This window comes from Microchirus variegatus (genome assembly GCF_963457635.1).
Source record: "Microchirus variegatus genome assembly, chromosome: 19".
Taxonomy (NCBI): domain Eukaryota; kingdom Metazoa; phylum Chordata; class Actinopteri; order Pleuronectiformes; family Soleidae; genus Microchirus; species Microchirus variegatus.
In genome coordinates, this window is record NC_139820.1 from 3,841,138 (window position 1) to 3,862,732 (window position 21,595).

General features: G+C 39.4%; 1 protein-coding gene across 1 annotated transcript in view; it reads left to right on the forward strand.

Moving 5' to 3' along the window:
* The window catches only part of cacna1ib (calcium voltage-gated channel subunit alpha1 Ib), a gene marked incomplete at its 3' end in the record, with an annotated part of 154,744 nt that overhangs the window by 27,496 nt on the left and 105,653 nt on the right, over window positions 1-21,595 (forward strand). Inside the window, exons 2-3 of the mRNA XM_083905613.1 lie at window positions 842-953; window positions 7,747-7,880. Coding sequence (XP_083761739.1) covers window positions 842-953; window positions 7,747-7,880 — 246 coding nt within the window. The remainder of the gene's footprint in view (window positions 1-841; window positions 954-7,746; window positions 7,881-21,595) is intronic.

The window sequence follows — 21,595 nt, forward strand, 5'->3', positions numbered from 1 at the left end:
TGGCTGACACATTTAGCTAGCTCTGCTAACCTCTCAGGTTTGAACATTTGCAAAGCGTCCACAGGTTGGATAACAAAAAAAAAAAAACTGAACTTAGAACTGCCACAGATGGGAAAGGATCATTTTCTTCCGACTGCCCGAAGATGCTAGCGACCTAGCGTCGATTAGCGCTAATTTGTCCGTCTATAGTCCCAGATTCATCCTGGGTCTATTTGTGAGTGTCGTTTTTGGACTTATTCATTAAAAATACACCTTAAATACCACACATTATACTTGCTCCTCACATTACGGCCTTTTAAAGTCAAAGTTTTACTGAATTGGACCCTCCAGGGTTCACCTTTTCCTTTTCGTTGCAGTTTTGTTAGAATTTGCCACACATTGTCCAATAACAGTTAAGTTATAAAAAGGTCTGTGCCTACATATATTATGCTTTGTTGTTGCTATGTTTTGTTGTTTTTCGAGCAGTATTTCTGGGCTTCACATTCACGAATGAGTGGGCTAATTAGCAAAAAAATGGCGACCCTCTAATAAGGAAACGAAATAAACTTATCCATAAACTTAGAAGAAGGTTGTTGTTGTTGTTAAGAAATGCATTAAACATGATGTTATTCAGTCCGACTTTCCTCTGATGTGCCTGAGCTTTTATTTCCCACAAAAAAACAGTCTTTTAATTGCCCTTTTTTTTTGTAAAGTCGTAACCTGATAAAAAAAATACATCCCTCGACATCATGTTCAGTTGTCGATGGTAATAGATTGTGACTTTAGAGCAGAGATTGTTTTCGGGTTTATTTATCTGCGTCATCTATGAGCTGATTTTGCCTTAACCTGCTGTGTTTGTTACGTGGTTCGAGCGCGTCAGTATGATGGTGATCCTGCTCAACTGCGTGACCCTGGGGATGTACCAGCCCTGCGAGAACATCGACTGCTCCTCCGACCAGTGCCAAGTTCTGTCGGTACGTGCACACACACACACACACACACACACATATATGAGGACACACCTTCTTTGAACTGTTTGAACTGTGTAAAATGCATTTTTTTCACCCAATTTATCGCCAATAACTTCAATCGATTTAGTTTCATAAAGAATTCAGTCTCGGTTGACAATTGAAGGTTCAGCGTGTAGAATTTAGCGGCACCTAGGGGTGAAGTTGAATATTACACAACAAACGAAATTAAGAATCGACAAAAAACAACAAGCCACAGCTATACATTTCCGGGGTGATAATTGAATGAAAACGCAATAAATAAGTTTAAAGGTGCCATATGTAAGAATGTGGCCAAAAAAAAAAACCGGTTACTACATTCAAATTCAAAATCGTTTTCTGACCTAAACTGGCAACCCGTGGTTGGGTAGGTGGCGCCACATGGTCAAACATGATTTTTGCATCAAAAAATATATTTTGCAGACTGCAAATCATGTTTATGTTTTTAAAAATCATGTTTTTGGCATGTGGTGCCACCTACCGCCGTCTACCAATCATCGCAGTCGGTAGAGTCTCAGCTGGCAAGCAACCACGGGTTGCCAGTTTACGTCATTTGAATGTAGTAACCGTTTTTGGCCACATTCTTACATATGGCGCCTTTAAATCTATTGTTCATAGATCCCCCAGTAAGTGCAATTCCGCTTAGAAGTTGCTTTTATCCGGGGTTTTTAAACCATTGTTTGCCATTGTGTCGATCAATGAACTTAACTATCTCTATCTGAGGGACCTCTGAATGTGGTTTTGAATCAGCTTTGGAAAAACTGGAAAAACTCATGTTTTTTAGCCGTCTAGATTGCCCCAAAAAATTAAGCTATACGTACAATCTGGATGTGCTTACAAATCACATTTGAGATTACATCAAATGGCAATATTTAGTTTTTCGTGCCTGGTGTTTTAACATCATCGCTGACGCTGACGATGCAATTCCAAGAAAACAAACTTCCACCACTTGTCTTTCAGTTTGACTTATATCTACAGTGAACTGTTATGCGCTTGGCAGCGCAGAGCTTTTGCGTGTCGGACGACTATTTTTAAAATAGTGCTCTATACCGTCGTAGATCCCAAACCCCCAGTTTCCATGCGATCATGTTTATTTCATCAGACACTCTGTGCGAGAAAGCTCACAAACAAACAAGCTCTAACAAATCTCCTCGCTCTCCACGTCGTGCATATTTTATACGCGATCTGACATTTTGAACTCGCATACGCGCTCTTCCTCGACGCGGAGCGCATCCATTAAATCCCTCATACAAGCAAAAACCCGCTAATTCACACACACATGCCTCCCACAACCGTCTTTCTCCCATGCTGTGGCCCGTAAGCTCCCATCGCTGTGACTCACATTGCTAGCATGTGGTTCTCTGCGTGAGCGAAAGGCGAGCTGCACTTTTTCTCTCGCGCAACACGGCGCTCCCTCTCGACAGCTTTCCCTCGTCGTCTGGCAAAGGGGGGACGCGACGAGCGCCGGGAGAATCCCCGCGTTTTGGCGTACGTCAAAGGTGACGCGAGTGGGCGCAGCGCATGTCTTCATGTCGTTCGGGTGTGAAACTGCCCCTCGGAATCCACGTTCTCACATGGACGGTCATCATAGAACAGCCAACACGCACAACGGATTGATTCCTCTCCCTGGGGGGGGGGGGGGTGGCTGGCGAGTCGGACCTAATAGAATTTCTCCTCCAAGTATCTATAGACCACCCCCCCCGCACCCCCCTATTCAATATCAGCATGGATTTAGCGGGCCGCGGCGCCACAGTCGATAGCACTCCTCTCAGAAAATCCGTTCTTCAATAACCGTGATTCCACCCAGCACAATTTACAGCTTAAGCGCCGACAAAGACCCCTCGGGGGAAGTCGGCTCGGAGTTGTTTAGTCGGTGAGTGTATGATGGTGGATGGAGTGTTTAAAACCCAGAAAAGCAATGCAATTTGTTCTCTTCATCGGAGGCAACTGAAACGCTTGCGAAGATGCTTCGTATCTGCATCTTGGGCGCTTGTCGAAAGCATTTTCAAGCCCAAACGGAAACGTCTTCTGTCTTCGGTAACCCTTTCTTTTACAGTCCCCTAATTACCAGATGTTTACCTGGTAATTTCACAGTAACACAAATGTGTTACAAGGTAATTACCGATGGTAACAAGAAAGTAAATACAATGAAACTATACCAGGCAAATTGCCAGTATTTTGGCCAAAATAGTGTATAGTTACCAGATAAATCCCCAGTATTTTGGCCATAGGGATTTACCTGGTATTTTGGCCATAGTTAATTCTGTATAGTTACCAGGTAAATTCTCAGTATTTGGCCAATACTGGGGATTTACCTGGTATTTTGGCCATAGTTAATTCTGTATAGTTACGAGGTAAATTCCCAGTATTTTGGCCATCGTTCATTCTGTTAAGTAGCCAGGTAAATTCCCAGTATTTTGGCCATAATGATTTACCTGGTATATCCCCAGTATTTGGCCAATACTGGGGATTTACCTAGTATTTTAGCCATAGTTAATTCTGTATAGTTAAAAGGTAAATTTCCAGTATTTTGTCCTCAGTGATTTACCTAGTATATCCCCAGTATTTGGCCAATACTGGGGATTTACCTGGTATTTTGGCCATAGTTAATTCTGTATAGTTACCAGACAAATCCCCAGTATTTTGGCCATAGGGATATACCTGGTATTTTAGCCATAGTTAATTCTCTATAGTTAAAAGGTAAACTTCCAGTATTTTGTCCATAGTGATTTACCTGGTATATCCCCAGTATTTGGCCAGTACTGGGGATTTACCTGGTATTTTGGCCATAGTTAATTATGTATAGTTACCTGGTAAATTCCCAGTATTATGGCCATAGCGATTTACCTGGTATTTTGGCCATAGTTAATTCTCTATAGTTACCAGGTGAATCCCCCATATTTTGGCCATAGTTTCATTGTATTTACTTTCTTCTTACCATTGGCAATTACCTAGTAAAACCTTTGTGTTACCATGAATTTACCAGTAGGAGAGATATGTAAATAAAGTTGTACTTTTTAGAGTTTCAAAGTTTGGGTAAGTTTGGAGAACGGTCAAGGACGGAGATTTTCAAGTAGCGTAACATAAGAGAATTTAGGAAAATTTGGTTCGAGATGATTGTCAATTTGAAGGGTTTTGTATGAATGGAAGTATTTGGACCGAGTCTCATTGATACAGATTCTCATGTGTTCGATGCGAGGAACAACAGCAGCAGCTGTTTTGTCAGTAAAGTAGCACACAGCCTTGGTTGTGAAACAGTACGAGTAGCAGCTGTGGATCGGTAAGTGGAGCATTTATTAACTGGAAGGTCGGCGGTTCAGTCCCCAGCTTCTTCTTCTTCTTCTTCGAGTCCGCTTGTTGAAAATCACCCTTGCAGGCAAAGCTTGACACAAATAGATGTATGGTTGTTTGTGAGTGGGGACACTGCGACCGTTAAGATTTAGAAAAAACCACTGCAAGAATATTCCAGTTGATGATGAGTCAATGGAAATGGCCTAATCGTCCTAATGACGTGGCCCAGTACGTCCAAACAAAAGCTGGATTAAGCCCCTTCATTCCGCCCCGATCGTGGCCAAATAGGCTAATAGAGTTCCATCAAAGTGATTTTTACGGCTGCTTTGCTCACAATTTCACGGGACGACGTTTAAAAAGACGTTGAAATATTCATGCAAACTCAACCCGTTGTCATCCTCTGTGGTGCACAAATACAAATTCAGAGTTTTCTGGGCACATTCACGTCACACCGAGATGAACATTTCAACTTTTCAACACCACTTTCTTGATATTTGGGCCGAAAGAAGTAGGTCAAACTCATCTTTGTTGACTCTGTTGAAATCAGCATTGGATCTACATTATTCATAAAAAAACGTCCCTGAATCTGATGGTAAAGGATACAATGGTTGCTAAATAATGCTGATCAGCTGAAGCTCCCAGGTTGTGGTTCATTAGTTACCCTTTATTTTACCAGGAAAATCCCATTGATATGAAGAAACCTCTTTTTCAAGGGAGTCCCAACCAAGACGGGAAGTATAGCAAATACAAAACGCTCGACAGTTACACATTTACACAGTGAAAACGGAAAACTAAAATAAAACTGGGACAATAATTGCAGTAATTGGAGTAATAGTTGGACTTATACTCGGTCAACTTGGGCAGCATCAGAAATTCGGCACTGGAGCTTTAGGGGAATCCTCAACACAAGCATTATCCTCAAGTTTGTGGTAATATATAATATATCTTTATTTTCCATTTTTCAAAATCTTGCTCTGTCAGTGTTGCCTGAAAATATGGCATTTTTAAAGATATAGTGAGAGCATGCACAGAAAAAAAATAGCATGAAAAGACTGAAAAGCTAACATATATATATATATATATATAAATCTCTGGAGAACTAGAGTGTCAAACAAGAAAAAAAGTAAGTTTTTCCCACTTTAAATTATTTATTTCTGTACTTGAGTTACCTTAAAAACCCTTTTCCTGAATAAAGGGTTTCAAAAGGGTTCTTGATGGAACCCGCCAAAAGGGTTCCAGGTGGAACCTTTATAAAAAGACTCTAAATGGGGCCAAATATACCCTACTAAGCTTGTTAACTGTTTATTGGACATTACTGGATACAGACCAATAAGTGTAAACTCTACAACTGTATTTACTATGTCATCAAATTTTGGATGACATAGTGACACAGTATAGTATGATGTTTTTGTCAAATTTTGGACCACGTTTTTTTTTTTTTTTTTTTAAGAATTGTCAAATTTGGGACGACATAGTATTGTACAACGTTTTTGTAAAATTTTGGACCAAAAACTTTTTTCCCCAAAAATTGTACAAAATTTGAACGACATTGTATAGTACGAGGTTTTTGTCAAATTTTGGACCAAACTTTTTTTGAAAAAAAATTGACAAATTTGGGACAGCATATATTATGTAATTTTTGTCAAATTTTGGACCAATTTTTTGGGGGGAAAACATTGTAAAATTTTGAACGACATAGTATAGTATGACGTTTTTGTCAAATGTTGGACCAAACAATTTTTTTCAAAAAAATTGGCACATTTTGGACAACGTAGTATAGTTGTCAAATTTTGTCAAATTTTGGACGCCATAGTTCTTACAAATGGAATTTCTTAAAAAAAAAAATATTTTTTTTCTTTGGCGGCCCTCAGTTCAATGTTGGGTTCCCAAATTGGCCCTCAGGTATCAAAACTTTGAGAACCCCTGTTTTAAAGAGAAGATTTTTTATTTATTATGTATTTTTCTTGGCAGTTGTGGGAGTCTTCTGAACGCTCCTCGTCCGTCTTTTTGGTTTGGCCAAGGTCAAGGTCGCAAACTACGACCGCTCTCCCTCATTAGTAACCCGAGTGTGGCTTCTCTGCACACCTTCAGGAATCAGGAACTGCTGAATACAAGTTTCTTCTTCTTCTTCTTCTTCTTTTACCCCTGGCAGTGACAAAAACGCAAGATCCGCATCGACGCTTCTGATTCCGATAGTGTTTGTTGCCTGAAGTGCTTTTATTCCCCCCCATTCTGAAAATCAAATTAAAGGCATTGCCGAGCATGTCGGGTTCGTCTCTAATCCCCGTCTTTGTGTACACAAAAGAAGAAGCGTCAGCTAATCTGGGCTTTTTGCTCACAACAGCAATAACATGCATTAGCAGGTGGAGTTCTTTGATTTATTTGCTTTTTTTTTTTTTTTTTTTAATGCTCACTCCTTTTAATTAGATGCTTGATTAAAGGTGGGAGTGAGAGCGGGGAGCGTCGATTCGCAGGGGCTTATCCGTGATTACGGCTCAGGCGAATTATTTTACATCACCCCCCAGTGCTGAGGTGGAGGTGGACGTATGAGATCGTCAGGGAAATGCAAACTCGGTTGTAGGCAGAGGATCTGAAGTGAAGAGATCGGCAGGCAAAGTCTTTTGAGAAGCGAGGGAAGAGCTTATGAAATCGTCTCCGTTTTTTTTATTTTTATGATGATCCATGTCCTTCATTTGCCTCCAAAAAACACCCGAGGCTGTTTGGATTAAAATCTCGGGTTGCGATCTTCAGATAAATCACTAGCTTCCTTTGCTCTCGTCTCGTCTCGAGCCTCTGAAATATCATCGAAAATGACACCGACGTTGACGTTGGGGACACATTATGCAAAATCAACTTTTTTAATCATTTTAATGCTTATATTTGGGACTCTGGAGGCCCTTTGAATAGACAAAGTGTGAAAAAAGACGCGAGGGTAAAGCGTATCGGGAAAAGCGGAAGTTTTGAACTCTGTGCACAGTGCAGCACAGAGTTCTACACAAACTTCCAGCCTCAGAGGATTTACATTTTATATATGACGGCAATGTGCCTGCTAGAGTCGCTTTTCCAAATGCTAACTGCCGTTAGCCTCAGTGACGCTGACACTAGTTTCCTGTGTCTCATTTGCATATTTAAAGAGACAGACGCTCAAAAACAGGGCTGTTGATTGAACTGCTGTTGTGCTTCATCCATAAGGTATTTTGACCAACGCATGTCACAGACGTGTTCGTTAGGACACCAGGGAACTAGGTCAACTTAGACAGCAATATGGTATATCAGTCCTTTATTTTGGACTGTCCATTCGTTCGACCATGAATGCTACAGATTCATAGCAAACGTGGTGTTTTTCTACTTCCTCCTCGATCTAACCCAACATCTGACTCCAGCCGTAATAGAGATATATGAGGAATCGGCAATCTCTCTGCCTGTTCAATTACTGACTATTTCGCCCCCACCACCGTCTCTCTCTTAGGCCTTCGACGCGTTCATCTACATCTTCTTCGCTCTGGAGATGGTCATAAAGATGGTCGCGCTGGGGATCTTCGGTCACCGATGTTACCTCGGGGACACGTGGAACCGGCTGGATTTCTTCATCGTCATGGCCGGGTAAGGAACATCCCTGGTTTTTTCTCTCTTCCCAACATGGGGGTTTTGCAGAAATAAAATGAAAGTGCGACGTGTAAGCAGTATATTTGCATGTTAAAAGCACTAGTGGGAGCAATGGATGCACAGCACTGATACTGCATACCCCAATGAGGCACTTTTTTATATATCGGAATGTTGTTTGTCATAATCTAGTACTTCTTTAACCATGTGTCGTCACAAGACTTAACCAAACCCGAGCAACTAGTGATGCGAAGTACAGTCTGTGTCTTTTCAAAGATTCGGTTCTTTTGGCCGTAGATGATTGGACTCTTACGGCTTCCAAATGGCTCGTTTCTCAGTCTTAGCCTTTTATTTTAGCCTTATTTAACAATTATGAACTGTTTGTGTGACAGTAAGCAATTTTTTTAACCTTTAAATGAGCAACTAAACGCAGAACTTGCACCTAACCCAATATCTTCGAATGCAGCCAGATCAGTTTTTGTTAATTTCTTCAATAATCCAAAGTACTGGGAGAGAGAACATGCAAACTCTACCCAAACCCGATAAAAATCCATCGTTGAGTACATAGAGAGAGGCAGATTCAACGCAAAACAAATGTGTTTCCTCCCAGTGTTTAATCCTGCACGCGAGAGCCGCCAGCAGAAGATGTTTAACTACGATCCGTCATGGGAATAGTTAAAGGTCAGGCTAATCCCAATTCCCCCCTTTTTCCCAGCGCCAAACTAACCCTTTGTCGTTTCGCATGACCAGATATTATTATGTTAAATAAGTAACATGAAACATTATCACCTATTTCACCTGGGACACAATCTGACAGGAGCGCGATAATGTCATTCAGCTCAGCTAATCAACTTACCGATGGAACGAATCGGCTTAATTGCGCCGCCACAAAATTAGCACAAGGTCAAACTGTTATTGATAACGAATGGGCGCTAAACAATTAGCCGCTGTAATGAATTTCATAAAATTGACTTGATTTACTTTGTATATAAGGGTTAATGACATAACATGCATATTTTTGTGTCAGAGTCCATTATTTAATAGAAATAAAAAATAAAAATGTAATCTTTTCATGTCATCTACCACTTTATTCTGTAAAACCTATTAATTTTCATACATTTTCAGTAAATTCAAATAATTAATTTTAAAATAAATATTATGTGTGTATGTGTATATGTATATATATATATATATATGTATGTGTATATGTATATATATACATATATATATATATATATATGCATTTTCTTTCCCCAGCTTTTCAAAATTTGCATTTAAATGAAAACCTAAGGGCAGAAGAATCGCTGAAGAATGCGACCTGTAGTGGAAAAGCACTTTGAGTGATAATTAATTAAGAATATAGGGGGGAACACAGTCCATTTAGCATAATTAATTCTTATTGCGCCCAGACATCAAAGCAGCTGTCAACGCTGTCCGTGGAAAGGAAAGCGTCGTCGTTCATCACCTATATAAGCTACTCTATATAGTGATGACTTGCAGTCGCCAACATGTCGTTATTTTATTTGCCCGCCGCCCCTTGGCTGGCTTTTAGAAATTAAAACATACTGTACAAGAGCTGAAAGGCATTAACTTTTACTAGAAATGAATAGAACATGGCAAAACAAAGCTATTCCGTGCTCTGCGTTATCTCCAGGCACACGTACAATTAAAGTAATTAACATGATTTGATGACTCAAAACAGTTACGTTTGCCTCCCCTTCCCAAGAGATCGTAATAGCATGTAGTAATCGTAATAGGACGGCGCCACCTGGGGATGCCGCTGATGGCTCTGCAAACGTCTCGGCTGAATCCGACGTAGACGAACAACTATTGAATACAGTCGCAAACAAGAGTGGTAAAATTGCTTGAGTAAACACTTTTGTTCATCGTCGTTTAAATGTGCAAATGAGCTGCAGCTACGTCATAGTGGAAGCGATGGGAAGTCTGCTGAACGTGTCGGCCGTGTGAATTTATGGAATGATTTCTTAACTTTTCTCGGGCAGCGTCAGACACAGCGGCATTTATGTCCTTTTGACTCGCTAACGAAGTGATTCACACGCATTTTGGGACAGGGGTCTGATTCTACCAGTTTAGAGGTTTAAAACGAGCTGTAAATCACCCTAATTGACCAAGGTAAACCAGCAGATGCTGCAGAGTTCTTTTTAGACCTGTAGTGACATATAAATAAAATTAAATGAGTCTTTAATAATTTGGTACCTAAGAAATCTCAAATGGCACAGATGGTGCCAAAAGTGAGAACGCATAGACATCTCTTTACTAAAACCTCTGTAATTTCACTCTGCTTCATTTCAGCAGCATCAGACTTTGCACAGCTCATGTCCACATGTTGTTACATGACCTCCATGTGTTTTTAAGCTCCTACTGCATATTTTAAAGGTGATATTTGCTTTAAAATGCAATATTTTTTTAGGCGAAAGAAAAAAAATCCTTCAGTTATGCTGTGTTCCATGTACACATTTACTCTGACAAAGTGGCATCTACAGTGAAACTTACACCTCTGGTGGAATCACAAGTGTTATCTGTATTTTGATATCAAGATAATCCACATAGAGCTTGTAACTGTAGAGATTTACTCTTATTTAGTTTGGGCATGTCATTTTCGAGCAGGGACTCCAAAAATAGGGTCAGGGAAGAAGTGGTTTTAACTAAGACACCTCAACCATCATTCTGCTTTCTAGTAAGGTTTAATTTGACCCCCGTTTTCCACTCTGATCCTGCATTCTCAGCTCATAATGTGTCTTCCTTTGCCCTCCCTCCTGCCCGTCATCATCCTTTCAAGAAGCAGCCTCGAACCTCAACGCTCAGCGCACGAGTTTCTGCCAGCAACACCGCCAATTAATCCCCAGTCTTACATCTACCTCATGCAGCGTGTATAGCGGTTGGAAAGGGGGGGGGGGTTGCGTGATAAAATGTTGCTCCCCTGGGAACTATAGTGCGCTGCAAAGACAAACAGTAGGCGGGCCGCAGGAAAAGGGATTAGGAGCAGCGTGGATTCCACACCATGGCTCTGCTCAGTTTTTTTTGTCCCTGTCGAGCTGAACGCAAACCCCTGCTCATGCATAGATTCTATAGAACAATGTGACAGAGTGGTCTGGAGGGGGACTGGTGTGGACTAGGCAGGCGTCCAGCACAGAAACCAAATGTTCTCTCTTAGGCACTCTTGAATGCCTATTTGTCATTTGTAATTCTGATAAACAAACCCCAGCTTGGAAGCCTTGGATATTTTCGCTCGTGTGTATATTGCGAGATTTGCATTTCTCTGGGTTTTGTTAGATCGCTGCTGCATTCGCAAATCAAGAAAATAATGCTTTATTATCCAGGAAGTTGAAGTTGGTAGGCATTCTGACGAGATATAGTTGGCCTCACCTCAATGCACGGCGAAACCAATCTCCTCCAGAGGGGTTGGACGCTCTTCTTTTGCTGGAGGTGATCTCTGGATCGAGACGGGTGGTGTTGGATTGCTTATACTCCCCTCAAGTCTTGGCCTACATGTTGGGGTTTACCCCCAGACGATGAAAGGGTAGCTTAAGCGACGGAATGGATACTGACTGGAGTGCCTTGAAAGCGCCCTCCTACTGTTGATTCCATTATTGTCCTCCTGGGGGGGGGGGGGGGGCTTCTACGCTCACGTGGGCCATGACGGTGAAACCTGACAGTTCTGTTCCCAATGTTGGAATGCAATGCACTTCACGTTGGTCTTGGCAAGTCTTAATTTTCACGCCTCCGGCTCGTTCAAAATGCAGCTGCTTGCTTCCTTACAAACGCCCCTCGGTGTGAAAACATCACCCATTTTCTCTACTCACTGCACTGGCTGTACTGGAATTTGGAATTGGATTTTTTACGATTCCACGAATGGCCTTCGCTCCACCTAGCGGTGTTCGTCAGGTCTACTTCTACTAGATGTTCCAAGGTCAAGGTAAAAACCCCATACTTTGGTACCAGTGTGTAACTTCTGTCGCCAAAATCCTACTTGAGTCGCTAGCCTGCAGAGCTTTCTGAAATAAGCTTCATGTATGTACTTCGTGCACGGGTCTTGCATGAGCGTGAGTTCCACAAGTTTCAGAAGGTTTCAATGCAAAATGAAGAAGAACAACTTTAGTTTTTGGTAAACAAAGGCCATGCAAAGGTATTGAACCTCTTTCTGGTTAATGGTGGTTTTCCAGGGTCCAGTCCTGGGGGGTTGCTGTGTAACCCAAACATTGCAATGCATGCATTTCCATCCTCTTCCCCCCACGGCAACTGTGTTATGCACAGTAAACCCAGGCTCATAGCATAGTGTCTGTCTGTCCAAATTAAGGCTGTTTTTGTACAGTGATTAGAGAGTGTATATATACAGCCGCGTGTAGCGCCGGGCTGTAGTAATGACATTACTTCCAGTGAGTGACGCTGATCTTAATTTTGTCGGAGCACCGCGTTTGCCTGCAGTGGCGTGGACAGACGAGAGAGACAAATGGAGATGGAGTGATACTAAAATGAAGTATGAAGAGAAAGAAGGCACTGCAGTGATGGGAGTTGTTCTTTATCTGCCTCGGTCTTTTAGTGTCGGCACTTGCTATTACTCAGCATTAAGAGTTGTGCTGCTGTGCCCTGAGTGGAGAGATTGGAGGTTTTATTGCACAAACATTGTTTGGATTTGAAAGTGCGACGGGAAGCAGGAAATAATCTTTGTTATTGGTCAGCGTTGACTTTGTTTTTTTTGGTGTTTGGAGCCTCACTCGGCTCTGGATCCTTTTGGTGATCTGAAGGCAGACTCTCGTCTCGCTGCCTTTGATGGGACGATGGTCTGCTCTGAGGCTGTGATGGTTCTCTGGCTGCTGTGATGTTGTAGCGCTCTGTACTTGAGGAACCTTCAGGAGAAGCTGACCAGACTGCACAGGGCAGTGTGTGCTTTGGGCCACTGCACTACATCCTGCCTGTGAAAGCTTGAGGATCCTGGGAGACTCCAGGGAGTTCTATGGCCCTCTTTGTCTTTAAGACAAATGACCACGTAGTCTCCATTCACAAAGCATGTGGACGCCATCTATGAGCGGTTGCTGCGGACTTTACTAAAACATCCACAATGTGACTAAAAAGTCATAGTTTAGTATGTCGTCCAAAATGAGACAAAGGTCAAGTAGTCGTCCAAAATGAGACATAAAAGTCATAAAACGTCCAAAATGAGACATAAAAGTCAAGTATGTCGTCCAAAATGAGACATAAAAGTCAAGTATGTCGTTCAAAATGAGACCAAAGTCAAGTATGTCGTCCAAAATGAGACATAAAAGTCAAGTAGTCGTCCAAAATGAGACATAAAAGTCAAGTATGTCATCCAAAATGAGACATAAAAGTCAAATATGTTGTCCAAAATGAGACCAAAGTCACGTATGTCGTCCAAAATGAGACATAAAAGTCATAAGACGTTCAAAATTAGACATATCAAGTCAAATATGTTGTCCAAAATGAGACCAAAGTCAAATATGTCGTCCAAAATGAGACATAAAAGTCAAGTATGTCGTCCAAAATGAGACAAAAGTCAAGTAGTCGTCCAAAATGAGACATAAAAGTCATAAGACATCCAAAATGAGACATAAAAGTCAAATATGTCGTCCAAAATGAGACATAAAAGTCAAGTAGCTGTCCAAAATGAGACAAAAGTCAAGTAGTCGTCCAAAATGAGACATAAAAGTCAAATATGTCGTCCAAAATGAGACATAAAAGTCAAGTAGCCGTCCAAAATGAGACATAAAAGTCAAATATGTCGTCCAAAATGAGACAAAAGTCAAGTAGTCGTCCAAAATGAGATATAAAAGTCAAGTTTGTCGTCCAAAATGAGACAAAAGTCAAGTAGCCGTCCAAAATTAGATATAAAAGTCAAGTATGTCGTCCAAAATGAAACATAAAAGTCAAGTAGTCGTCCAAAATGAGACATAAAAGTCAAGTTTGTCGTCCAAATTGAGACAAAAGTCAAGTATGTCGTCCAAAATGAAACATAAAAGTCAAGTAGTCGTCCAAAATTAGATATAAAAGTCAAGTACGTCGTCCAAAATGAAACATAAAAGTCAAGTATGTCGTCTAAAATGAGACAAAAAAAAGTCCTAGTTTAGTAAGACGTCCAAAATACAATGTCAAAAAAGTCATAGTGCGTCCCAGTCGTAACTTTAAATGTCCTTGACCACGGATTGGCTATAGCCATAGATGTGTTTGAATGTCCAACTTCTCAACTTCCCATGTTCAATGTAAATGGAATGGATTTTTCTGCATCAGCACTTCCTGAAGCTCTACCTTTCTGTGCAGCCGATATGTGCATGCGTGGTTTCCTTTGCTTTTTCCACATCTTGGCTTCGTTTCCCTTCGCAATTTGTGTGTTTCGCTACCGTTTTTTTTCCCTCGATGGCATTTGTAAAATGTCATGCGTGGATCTTTTTTTTCATAGCCTCTTTGGCTAAAACTCAGATCTGTGCAGAGGAGAGAATGTTACCGCGAGTCGGCTAATTAAATTCTGAACTTAGAAATTATTTAAGAGTGAAACCGTTAAGGATGACTCGCACTATATATACGCTATGGAGGCGTCATCTAAAATGCTGCTTGGTTGATTTTAAAAAAAATTTTTTTTAAATGGGACAGTGTTTTTTTACTTCAAATCTGTGCGTATTTACAGGGGCAATTCTAGAGTCTGTAGGGGCCCTAGGCGAAAAATTCCCAGGGGGCCCCTCCTTCCAACCAGAGTTCAAAATATATATTTTTTCTTTTTTCAAAATGAATGAAATTACATGGAAAAACCTTGTAATTAAAAAGTATGTGAAAATATAAATGTAAACAACAATAAAATACTGTAAATAGCTTTTAAAAAAACTATATAAACATTGTAAAAAAAATACATTACACTGTAAAGAACCCACATTATAAAACAATATAAATATATAGAACAGTAAAATACTGTAAATAACTATTAACTATTGGATTAGTGGGGAAAATATTAACTGTATATTTAATTTTTTTTTTTTACATTTACTGTGTCATTTCAAATTTAAAACATGACTTTCCACGATCAAAACCACTCAGGTTTCCATTGATGGAACTGTGGTGGTGAATACTAGTATAATACAGGTGAATTATCACAGTGGATAAAAAGGGGGGATTTTCATTTTCGACTCGTCACTGCAGCGGCTTTGACGCTGACACCTCCTCGTTTTAAAGGAGTCCAACTGTTCCGTCGGCTCCGAAGAGAACTGCTGCTGCTGCTGCTGCTGCTGCTGCTGCTGCTGCTGAATCAGGCGCTCCATCATTTAGTCATTACTCAGTGAAACAGACAGTTCTGCAGCCTCACTCAGCTCCTTTTTATTTCCCCCTCCACAATGGAGAAGTCAAAATTTATGTATACAATTGCTGATCCCCCCCTTTTTATTGATAATCTTAGTAGGTTCATTAGAGATTATAAGATATGGCAGTAATTCCACATTAAGTGTGGCCATATTAAGATGAACTACACATGTAATATTGCAAATATGTGCACAATTACACATTGTACATGGTTTCCATTTTTTGGCCTGATTAGACATTGAGAATGGCATTTTAAACATGTTAATTTTGATCAAATTTCAAATTTAACATGCAAAACCTTGCGTTCGTGTACGACTACAGTATTTTGTTTTTGTTTTTCTTCATTTTAAATTGTTAAAGGTGCATTATGTAATAAATCTAAAGTATAAAAATAAATAAAATCCTCCTATTATGTCACAGAGACTCAGGAATAATGTTCATATAACAAACTGAACTCACCAACAACAACAGTACAGACAAAATATTTGCATTAAAAAAAAATATTTTGCAGACTGCAAATCATGTTTATGTTTTTGAAATCATGTTTTTGGCATGTGGCGCCACCTACCGCCATCTACCAATCATTGCAGTCAGTAGAGTCTCGGCTGCCGAGCAACCACGGGTTGCCAGTCACGTCAGAAAACGAAACCTAAAAAGACCTCTGTATTTTGAAATTTAATGTAGTAACCGTTTTTGGCCACATTCTTACATATGGCACCTTTAATACACTATTTTTAGCATAGGGTTAACACGTTAATTGACAATAACTGCCAGATATTGAAAGATATTCTGGAAAAGCAATTACTCACAGGTCATTTTCTGGCAATTGTATGCCAAGCAAAAAACATTTTTAGGCTTAGGTCTTAAAGGGATAGATATAATACATGATTTACCCGTAACCCCTTATGTAGTGATAAGATTAACTGTCCTATAACTTTGAATATGGGTCGTTCTGTTAAATGAATATGACTGATATTTAAGTTTTTAGTGTTATTGAGGTTAGGGTTAAGGCAAAAAAAGGCAGTAAATTACACTAAAATACTAGATTTGATGTAATTTACACAAAATATAGTTCACAATTCCTCCATATGATGCCCTATGTATCTTTGGAGGACAGTTTCAACCATCAGACTTCAGTATCATGGGGTTAGCGTTAGCTAACTAAATGTATTTTTTTTTTTAAATATAGGGCTTTTTCATTCTTAATCTCCCCCCAAAGCATATAAATCTGACTCATTTACAATACAAACAAAATGTGACAAATTATTACCACTCGCCAGCCAAATGTGTTTTGATAAACCACCGACAGGGAGATATTTACGGCCCTGTAGCCCACGTGAGAGACTGTTATTAACGCCAATGAGAGGCTTTTTTACTCAAGTGTGGTCTCCTTCACTTGACTATTTTTCCGAGGGAAACGGAGTCAGAGCTAGAGTTAGTGCTGAAGGGTCAGCGCTCTATCGCTGCACTGCAGTGGCCACATTGCACTCGTCCAAAATAAACCCATAAATTGCTCTCTCCCGCTTCGTGTGCATGCAACTTGTAAAATGTCAGCGTAGAGCTGTGAAACTGATACTGGTGTCAAAGAATGGATGGATGGTGTGTTTTTTTGATAGCGCTGGGCGCGTTGGCGGCGTCGACGTTAACGCACAACGCGTTTCCATGACGACATCATTTTTTACGTGACTCCCGATTTGTTAAAACGAGCCTCTAAAGTAACGCTAAACTTTAAAAAACAGAGGCGCACATAAGCAGTAGACGGGTACGCCGGTTATTTGTAGCGATGCTCTTTTCGTTTAATAAACAGACCAGATCCAGTTTGACTGTAGCCGTGCTAACGGGCACTAAACGAGCTAATGCAGCTAAGGGAGCTAACTGGTAAACGTTTTTTTTTTTAGTTTTTTTTAACAGTAGTTTTTTAATAGTTTTTTTATTACAATATTTTATTATGTTATATTTTACATAAAAATACTCAACTTTCTCAAGATGTCGGGCAGTAATCCCTCCACTTTGTCGCCTGTCCGTGCCGTACCGGCGCTGTGCTAACGCCGGCTACGCGGCTAAGCTTCACCATTGTGCGTGTTTTTATTTACTTTATATAATATCTTCAGCTTCAGGAAAGGCAAAAATAACAAACAAGGAAAAAACTAGAGAGAAAGCTAGAGAGATGCATTTTAATTCGTACTAAAGAGACAGAAGAAAGGGTTTGTGGTGTGGGGAAGTTAGCAGAAAGGATAAAGGCGGGAATCAGAGCGGAGGTAAATGAGTGTGTGTGTGTGTCTGACTCACAAACCACTTCTGGGACGGAGGTTCTACTGCATCCATTAATCTCATTTAATAATTGATTACCATCTTCTCCAGAAGGAGTCTCGCGCCTGGACTGGTGGTGGTGGCATAAAATGAGACGTTTAATTCTCTCTCTCTCTCTTTCATAATTACTTTCTTTTTTTTTTCTTCTTCTTGCATTTACAGCCTAAATCTTCGAATATCTATTTAGCGATGAATCGTCCGTATCACCCTCGGCTTTTTGTTGTCCCTGATGCGATAAAGTGGCTTCTTGTTTAAAAGCCATTGAAGCAGATAAATGACCCTCATGCTTTTGAACGTGTACATTTGAAAAGCTGCAAATTACCATACATGTATTTTCCAAGTATGCCTTGGATTTCAAGGATATTAATACCATAACTATGTTAATTATAATAATAATAATTATTCATTTAATTTAAGGTTAAGTCACCTTACAATAAGTAGCAGATAAATGATGGTTTAACTCCATATTATGAAATATTGTTTATTTCATACATTCACCTCATATGTTATGTCATTTGTTCACCTCTGCATGGCTTAAATTTGATTACATTGTCATTTAAAAATTATATAATTGTGACAATAAAAATGTAATTATTATTAAACAATATTAATACATTTAAAAAAAATTGCATATTAGAGGCTGTTACGCACTGTTAATTAAGGGCTGAGGATCCTGGGATTAAAGTCAGAATCCTGGGATTAAAGAAAGTCAGAAATCTGAGATTAAAGAAAAATTTCAGTTTTGAGATTAAAGTCAGAATTCCCGAGATTAAAGAAAAAGTCAGAATTCTGGGATTAAAGAAAAAGTCAGTTCTGAGATTAATCAGAATTCTGAGATTAAAGAAAAAGTCAGTTCTTATATCAAAGTCAGAATTCTGAGATTAAAGAAAAAATCTGAATTATGAGATTAAAGAAACAGTCAGAATTCTGAGATTACAGTAAAAGTCAGAATCCTGGGATTAAAGTAAACGTCAGAATTATGAGATTAAAGAAATAGTCAGTTCTGAGATTAAAGTCGAAATTCTGAGATTAAAGAAAAGGTAAAAAAAATGTTCACCTCTGCATGGCTTAGATTTGATTACATTGCACTCAAAAAAAAAATATCTGTGACAATAAAAATTTAATTATTGTAAAAACTGTGCATTTTTAAGTAACTTTTACTCTTAAAAAGGGACCATTATATGAAAAAACAATAATTATCCCAATAACTGACAACATGAATCAAGTGAGCACATGTTAATGAATAATAATAACATAATAACATTTACGGTCCTTAAGTGAAAGATGCACGACCGCCAGCCCCCACGTCATGCTCTTATTTTGAAGGCTGTTTCTCACAGTTTATTAAGTGATTGTGATTGACAGCGAGAGAGAGAGAGTGGGAGGAGCTTGTTGTCACACTTTGGTGTGTGGTTTATATATATAAGTGAAAAAAAACAACACCTGGGCTATATAATAATAAAGACGACGGATCAATCACTTAGAGAGGAAGTGAAATAAACAAAGAGAGAGAGAGACGGTGATGAATAATTCTGCTGCTTCTCTGCCTGTATAATTTTAGACTCTTTTTGAAGGCAAAGAACGTGGAACTCCTGTTGCACGAAGTAGACGTCGCGTCTCCTCAGGCGCGAGTGAGCTTCTTTCCGACTGTAAAGTAGACTTTTATTGTATTTATTATTATCGAGATTCACTTTACGTTGTTGTTACGGACGTAAGATCGAGTCCTGTGAAGCGTTTTTCAAAGTCCACTTCTTACTTTACACTTCAATAACTCCCCCTCTGTAACCCTGGGGGGAGAAGAGATATAAAGGAAAAAAAAAAACTCTCCCACTGGTCCACTCTGATGGATCCTCGAGACACTGTAAGAAGAAGAAGAAGAAGAAAAAACAGATGTGAGAACGACACACAGCTCCACAGCTGCTCCTCCTCCTCTGCTGAGTCGACCCGAGGAGACGAAAACACAATCGAGCGCCTCTTCGTGAAATATTCATTCAGACGTCGTACGCTTGACTCACGCGGTTTACTTTGACTTGTTTGTGCCATATTATGTCACTATAAAGAGGTGTGCGCGTGATATAAAGAGGTGTGTGTGATATAAAGAGGTGTGTGTGGTGTGTGTGATATTAAGAGGTGTGTGTGATATAAAGAGGTGTGTTTGATATAAAGAGGTGTGCGTGATATAAAGAGGTGTGTGTGATATAAAGAGGTGTGCGTGATATAAAGAGGTGTGTTTGATATAAAGAGGTGTGTGTGATATAAAGAGGTGTGCGTGATATAAAGAGGTGTGTTTGATATAAAGAGGTGTGTGTGATATAAAGAGGTGTGCGTGATAAAAAGAGGTGTGTGTGATATAAAGAGGTGTGCGTGATAAAAAGAGGTGTGTATGAGATAGAGAAAGGTTTAGATTGCGTTCAGGCGTCTGATATGATGTGTCTGATGTGATTCACTATGTGGATGCATAATTGCACTTTTCTATGATCAGTGTGTGTGTGTGTGTGTGTGTGTGTGTGTGTGTGTGTGTGTGTGTGTAGTCTTGTGTAACTGACCAAAATGAACCATCTTTATCGAAAATTGGTGCAAAAAAAAAAAAAAATTGCCCGAAATGACAGATCCCCATTACAGATATAAAAATGGCTGCATTTTCAGAGTGGTTGGTGTTTTTTGGGGTTTGAAGATTCCACAGACTGGACTTAGAGTCTACATACATCCCCTTTATATATATATATATAGCTGTATATATATATATATTTCCTCCCTTCCTCTGGCCACCATTTTCTCAGCTTCTTCTTCGAACGTCTAAATTATCTGCCTTGATCTCACAAGTACGACTCTTTAAAAGTTGAAGCTACATTTTCCCTTCCCTCTGGCGACCATTTCAGAAAGCACATAAGAAAAAAAGTTTTAACTAACTTTCTCTACTTTCTTTCATGTTTTTTGATTATATAGTGCAGCGCACTCGTTCAATTATGCGTCTGTTTTTTTGAGCGAGCAGAAGCCGCACTTTTTAGTGATTTTTAGTCACATTTACTCACATTTCTAACCTTGTGTTTCTCATCCAGACGACGTCAAAGTCGGCGCTGCACACACTGGTGTTACATTAAATTACTGACGGATATTCCTCGCATATATGGGTTGATTATGAATGTTTGCTCATAAAAAAAGTCAGTTTTGAGATTCAATTCAGAATTTTGAGGAAAAAAAGACTCAATTCTGAGATTAAAAAAAGTCAGAGTTCTGAGATTAAAGTCAGAATTTTGAGGAAAAAAGACAGAATTCTGAGATTAAGGAAAAAAAGTCAGAATTCTGAGATATTTTTTTTTAACCAGAATTCTGTGATTTAAAAAAGTCAGAGTTCTGAGATTAAAGTCAGAATTTTGAGGAAAAAAGACAGAATTCTGAGATTAAAGACAAAGTCAGAATTCTGTGAAAAAATAGTCAGAATTCTGAGATTAAGGAAAAAAGTCAGAATTCTGAGATATTTTTTTTTAACCAGAATTCTTATATTTTTGACAAAGTCAGAATTCTGTGATTTAAAAAAAAATAAATCAGAATTATGAGATTAAATTCAGAATTCTGAGATTAAAAAAAAAAAAAAATCAGAATTATGAGATTAAAAAGAATCAGAATTCTGAGATGAAGTTCTCTTCATATTTATCTTCAGATTCAGTATTATTATTCTTTTGTCTTTCATGTGAGGCACTCTTACTTCAATTTGATTTTTAATATTCTGTATTAACGTAAAAGTCAGAATTCTGAGATTAAAAAAAAGAGGTAATCTGTACCGGACATGAAAATGACAGTGACATAGGGCCGTCCCTAACTCCATGTTACATATGTTAGTCTTTCCCCGGCTTTCCAATTTTCCAGGCATAATCTCCAGCTCCTCCTCTCTGTTTCCTCCACAGAAAACCACCTGTCACATGAAATCAGGGCCAAACACTGAGGTAACAAACCTCTTGCGGTCACTTCTCAGATAACGCTGATATCTCGCTTCCTCCCACGAACTCCGACCCCCGGCTCTTCGCGGTCTGTGTGTGTGTGTTTTAACGGGCGAGATTTTCACCTGATTTTGCTCGGGAGCCGTG